A 5,963-nucleotide genomic window follows, 5' to 3' on the forward strand; every position below is an offset into this window, starting at 1 on the left:
TTTGTAAGAAGCTCTGGTAGCACAGTGCCTAAGGCATCTGACTGCTAACCAGAAGGTTGGTGGTTCGAACCCATGAGCCACTCCATGAAAGCAAGACTAGGCAATCTACTTCTATAAAGATTTACCACCTTGGAAACCCAATGGGTGTTGCTATGAGTTGGAATCAACTTGATAGCAGTGTTTTTTTTTTTTTTAAATATTATTTGTAATACAAACAAACAAAAAAGCAACAGAATTGATAACTCAAGTGTATAAAGCACTGTTTGACACTGATGCTATCAGCTGTAAAAATGTATATAAAATATGGTTCTGCTAAAGTATCTTACAAAGATTTTGTCTTAGTTTGGCTCTCCTAAAATGTGAAGGTAATGGTATTAAGCTTCAAATAAAGAATAGAAGGCAGAGAACCTCAGAGAAAATTCATATAAATTACGTACCTCATAGCAGTACTGTTGAACTTTATGCAAAACTTTGTTTAGGTCCTTGTTCAGCTGTTCAAGTTCTAGAACAATGGTTGCATATCTCCGCTGAAATTCAATGCTGATGGGCATGGAATATGATTTCTGAGAAGAAAAAAAATAAATCAGATTTTGATAAGGTTTTTTGAGTTAATATAACTTTCAATGACCTAACAAGAAATTTATCAGCCACAAACTTAAGATTATTAAAACTGTCTACACTCAATGTTCTTGTGTATGATAATGAACATACTGTCTTTTAGGAGATGGTCCTTGCTCCTAGAAGTGTAGTGATGCCTGACATTCAATTAAAATGCTTTTTGGCACATGGATCCTGCATTTCACTGAGTCTTCATCTCAGTGGCCTGCTATGTTGTTTGTGGATCTTGAGACTATTTCTGGACATGAAATAGTGGCCTGCCGTGTGTTGCTTTATAACTTTAGGACTCTGCCATTTTACTTGTCAGTCTCAGCAAAAATACAACATTGAGTTAGGACTGCATGAATAAGGTGAAATATAAAGTCAGATACTATTAAACTGAATCATATGAAATAATTTAATATCTAATACAACTTTTAGTTAAAAACAAGGTGTGAACACAAGTGAGTATTTTCTTGTGTGGGTTATAAACTGATGCTAAGGATGTGCACTTGGGGGATAGGATGTGAAATACTAGATTCAGTAACAGCTTGTGTAAAGGGTGTGTGGAAGTTTTTAGTTGGCCATAATTTTAATAAATCAATATTGTGAAAATCAATACTGTCATTTTATACTGCAATTATACAGTGCCCAGAACTGGATAATAGATCTATTGTATTAGTCTGACCTGCTCTGCAATCTACTTATTCAGTCTTAATGCTGAGCAAATAATCTGAGAAACTGGACTATATGAAGAGTACGTGGCATTAGGATTGGAGGAAGACTCATTAACAACCTGCAACATGCAGATTATACAACCTCACTTGCTGAAAGTGAAGACGACTTTGAAACACTTACTGATGGAGATCAAAGACTACACCTCAACATAAAGAAAACAAAAATTCTCACAAATGGACCAATAAGCAATATTATGATGACTGGAGAGAAAATTGAAGTTGTCACAGATTTCATTTTACTTGGTGTTCTGGTTACCTAATGCCGCTCTGACAGGAATATACCACAAATGGGATGGCTTTAACAAGCAGGAGTTTATTTTCATACAGTTTGGAGGCTTTAAGTCTGAGTTTAAAGTGCTAGGTTGTAGGGGCTGTGTGAAGGCCTCTCGACCTTGGGCTTCAGCTCTGCCTCTTCTTCCCAGCCCACTGAAGCTGGAGGCATCTCTTCACTCTGGCAGCTATTGGCTGCTGAGGCTGACAAGCCCAAGGTCAACAAATAAAATGGCACAGTCTCATTGTTACCGAACAACAAGGCAGGCCATTGATTCAAGTCCAGATGAAGTCCCAAGATTGGTAGGGGATGGCAGGTTGTTGAACAATGACTTGGCTATATGCAGAGTTCAAACATACCAAAAGGCTGGAAACTATTCCCAAAGCTGTTTCTTATATACGGGATGCAGACCACATCCCTAAAGCAACTACTCAGCTGCTCAGAGTAGACTCCACCATGGACCAGTCTCATCAAGGGGAATACTATATCCAGCTGCCCAGCCACTCAACCAAGCCCAGCCAAGTTGACACACAACCTTAACTATCATATTTGAATCCACAATCAATGCCCATGGAAGTACAATCAAGAAATCAAACAATGTATCACATTGGGCAAATCTGCCGCAAAAGACCTCCTCAAAGTGTTTAAGAGCAAAGATGTCTTTGAAGGCTAAGGTGTGCCTGACCCAAGCTATGGTATTTTCAAGATTCATAAGCATATGAGAATGTATTCATATTTGAATAAGGAAGACCTCAGAAGAACAGATGCATTTGAATTGTGGTGTTGGTGAAGAATACTGAATGCACCATTGCGGTAGTTAAGTTTGTGTGTCAACTTGGCTGGGCCTGGTTGAGTGGCTGGGCAGCTGATGGTAGTTATTCCCCATGGTGAGATTGGTAATTAACTCCATTGTTGGTGGTGTTGTTATGTGCCGTGGAGTCAGACCTGACTCATAGTAACCCCTCCTTGGGTTTCTGAGGCAGTATCTCTAAGGAAGTGGATTGCCCAACCTTCCTTCTGAGGAGTGGCTGATGGGTTTGAACCGCCAGCCTTCTAGTTAGCAGTCAAGTGGCTTAGGCACTATGCTACCAGAGTTCCTCCATGATGGACTCTATTGGAGCAGCTGAGTAGCTGCTTTGGGTATGTGGTCTGCTTTCCATATATAAGAAACAGCTTTGGAAATTATCTCTAGCTTATGGCATACTTGAACCCTGCATGTAGCCATGTTGTTGTTCAGCATCCTGCCATGCTCTGCCGACCTTGGGACTTTCAACTGACTTGAATTAATGGCCTGCCATGTGGTTTGGTAACATCAGGATTGTGCCTTTTTACTCGTCAACCTTGGGCTTGTCAGTCTCAGCAGCCAGCAGCCGAGTGAAGAAAAGCCTCCAGCTTCTGTGGGCCAGGAGCAGGAAACAGAGATAAAGCCAAGATTGAGGGGCTTTCACTCAGCCCCTAGAGCCTGGCACTTTGAACTCAGACTTAAAGCCTCTAAACTCTAAGAGCAGCACTCCTGTTTGTTAAGGCCATCCTATTTGTGGTATATTCTTGTCAGAGTGGTACTAGGTAACCAAAACAACCATGAACTGCTAGAAGAATAACAAATTTGTCTTAGAGGAAGTATAGCTGGAATGCTCTTTTGAAGCAAGAAAGGCCAGACTTCATCTCCTGTGCTTCGGCTGTCAGAAGGAACCAGTCCCTGGAGAAGGATATCATGCTTGCTAAAGTAGAGGGTCAGTGAAAAAAGGAAAGACCTTCAATGAGATGGATTCACACAGTGGCTGTGATGACGGGCTTAAGCATGGCAATGATTCTGAGGATGGCACAAGACTGGGCAGTGTTTCATTCATCTGTACAAAGGGTCACAATGAGTTGAAACTGACTTTACAGCACCTAACAACAACTATAACACAATTATATCCAATTGTAGGCTTCACATTTTAAAAGGAGCAAACCAGAATAACACCCAAAGGAGGGGAAGCAAAACTGTATGGGGATCCAAAATGTAGTATATATTGTATACTGTAATATAAACAAAGCTCAAAGAATAAGGATATTCTAAAATAGATTAAATTATTTATTATAGAAGTTGTGCATGGATATACTGTCATTGTGAGACATGAATCAAACAACATAAAAATCTACAGAGCAAAATAAAAAAGTCCCTCATTACTTACATATGCCTGCCCCGCACTGTCCTTCCAAGGTAGCCACTACCAATAGTTTGTGGTGCAGCTTCCCAGTCAGTCACCTTTTCAAAATGTACAGCTTTTATTAAAAATGGGATCCTATTGTAAATCTTGTTCTATAGTTTGTTCCATTAATGTGCCCATGCTGACATAGATAGATCTAACTCTTTCCTTTTAACAACTACATACTATTCCTACAGAATGGCTATACCATGGTTTTTTTCACCAGGCCTCTTTAGATAGTTATTTAAATGATTTCCAATTTTTAACTGTTATAAACAATGCTGCAATAAATACCCCTGTATGTCTATTTTTGTGCACATGATTATTTCTCCAGAATGCAACACTAGAAGACTTGGCTCAAAGGAAAGATGCATCAACATGGCCGAAGTAGCTTCCAAAAAGACTTTAATAGCTCATTTGCCTACCAACTATGTACAAATATGCCCACTTCCTCACACGCTAAACAATACTTTATTTGAAATATTTACAAATTTGATGGGCAAACTATTTAGTCTGAAAAGGAATAGAAAATGGAAGAGGTATAAGTTGTCTTCTAATACTTTAATAGTTACCACACAGAAAATGTAGCAGACATGTTAATATGGCTTATGTGGTAGTTGATAGTTGTTGTTAGGTGCCATCGAGTTGCCTCCAACTCACAGTGACCCTATGCACAACAGAATGAAACACTGCCTGGTCCTATGCCAGCCTCATATCTGAGCCGATCGTTGCAACCACTGTGTCGATCCACCTCATTGAGGGCTTTCCCTTTTTTTTTGGTCAACCCTCCACTTTACCAAGCATATCCTTCTCCAGGGACTGTCCCTTTGGACAACAGACCAAAGTAGGTGAGATAAAGTCTGGCCATTCTCACTTCCAAGGAGCATTCTGGCTATACTTCTTCCAGGACAGATTTGTTAGTTCTTTTAGCAGGCCATGGTACTCTCAGTATTCTTCTCCAATACCACCACTCAAAAGCATCAATTCTTCTTCAGTCTTCCTTATTCATTGTCCAGCTCCCACATGCATATGAGGCGATTGAAAATACCATGTCCTGTGTCAGGCGCACCTTAGTCCTCAAGGAAACATCTTTGCTCTTCAGCACTTGAAAGAGGTCCTGTGTAGCCAATTTGCACAGTGCTATAAGAGCTCTGGTAGCATAGTGCCTAAGGCACTTGACTGCTAACCAGAAGGCTGGTGGTTCAAACCCACCAGCCATTCCTCGGAAGGAAGGCTGGGTGATCTACTACCGTACTGATATCACCTTGGAAACTCAAGAAGGGGTCACTATGAGTCAGAGCCGACTCGACAGCACATAACATCAACAACATACATCGTCTGATGTGTGGACTGCTGCTTCCATTGGTGTCGATTGTAGAACCACACAATGTGAAGTCCTTGACAACCTCACTCTTTTCTCCATTTATCATGATGCTGCTTATAGGTCCAGTTGTGAGGATTTTTGTTTTCTTTATATTGAGATGTAATCCATACTGCAGACTATATTCTTCAATCTTCATCAGTATGTGCTTCAGGTCATCCTCTTTCAGCAAGCAAAGTTGTGTCATGAGCATATAGCACACTGTTAATGATTCTTCCTCCAATCCTAATGCCATGTTCTTCTTCATATAGTCCAGCTTCTTGGCTTACTTGCTCAAGATTGAATAAGTATGGTGAAAGGATACAACTCTGACACACTCCCTTCTTGCTTTTAAACTATGCAGTGTTCCCTCGTTCTATTTGAACGACAGCCTCCTGGTCTATGTACAGGTTCCTCATGAGTACAATCAAGTGGTCTGGAATTCCCATTTGTCTCAATGTTATCTACAATTTGTTATGATCCACGCAATCGAATGCCTTTGCATAGTCAATAAAACACAAGTAAACATCTTCCTGGTATTCTTTGCTTTGAGCCAAGATCCATCTGACATCAGCAATGATATCCCTCATTCCACATCCTCTTCTAAATCCAGCTTGCATTTCTGGAAATTCTCTGTCAATATACTGCTGCAACCAATTCTGAATTATCTTTAGCAAGATTTTACTTGCATGTGTTATTAATGATATTGTTTGATAATGTCCACATTCTGTGGGATCACCTTTCTTTGGAATGGGTACAATGATGGATCTCTTCCAGTCAGTTGGCCAGGTAGCTGTCTTCCAAAT

At 40.2% G+C, this 5,963-nt stretch overlaps 1 protein-coding gene across 1 annotated transcript in view; it reads right to left on the reverse strand.

The window, feature by feature from the left end:
- LIN9 (lin-9 DREAM MuvB core complex component) overlaps positions 1 to 5,963 on the reverse strand; it is a 137,047-nt gene that overhangs the window by 32,256 nt on the left and 98,828 nt on the right. The window contains exon 12 of the mRNA XM_007936977.2: positions 438 to 563. Within this exon, the coding sequence (XP_007935168.1) occupies positions 438 to 563 (126 nt within the window). The remainder of the gene's footprint in view (positions 1 to 437; positions 564 to 5,963) is intronic.

This window comes from Orycteropus afer, unplaced genomic scaffold (assembly GCF_000298275.1).
Source record: "Orycteropus afer afer isolate SDZICR_OR568_19922 unplaced genomic scaffold, OryAfe1.0 scaffold00039, whole genome shotgun sequence".
NCBI lineage: Eukaryota > Metazoa > Chordata > Mammalia > Tubulidentata > Orycteropodidae > Orycteropus > Orycteropus afer.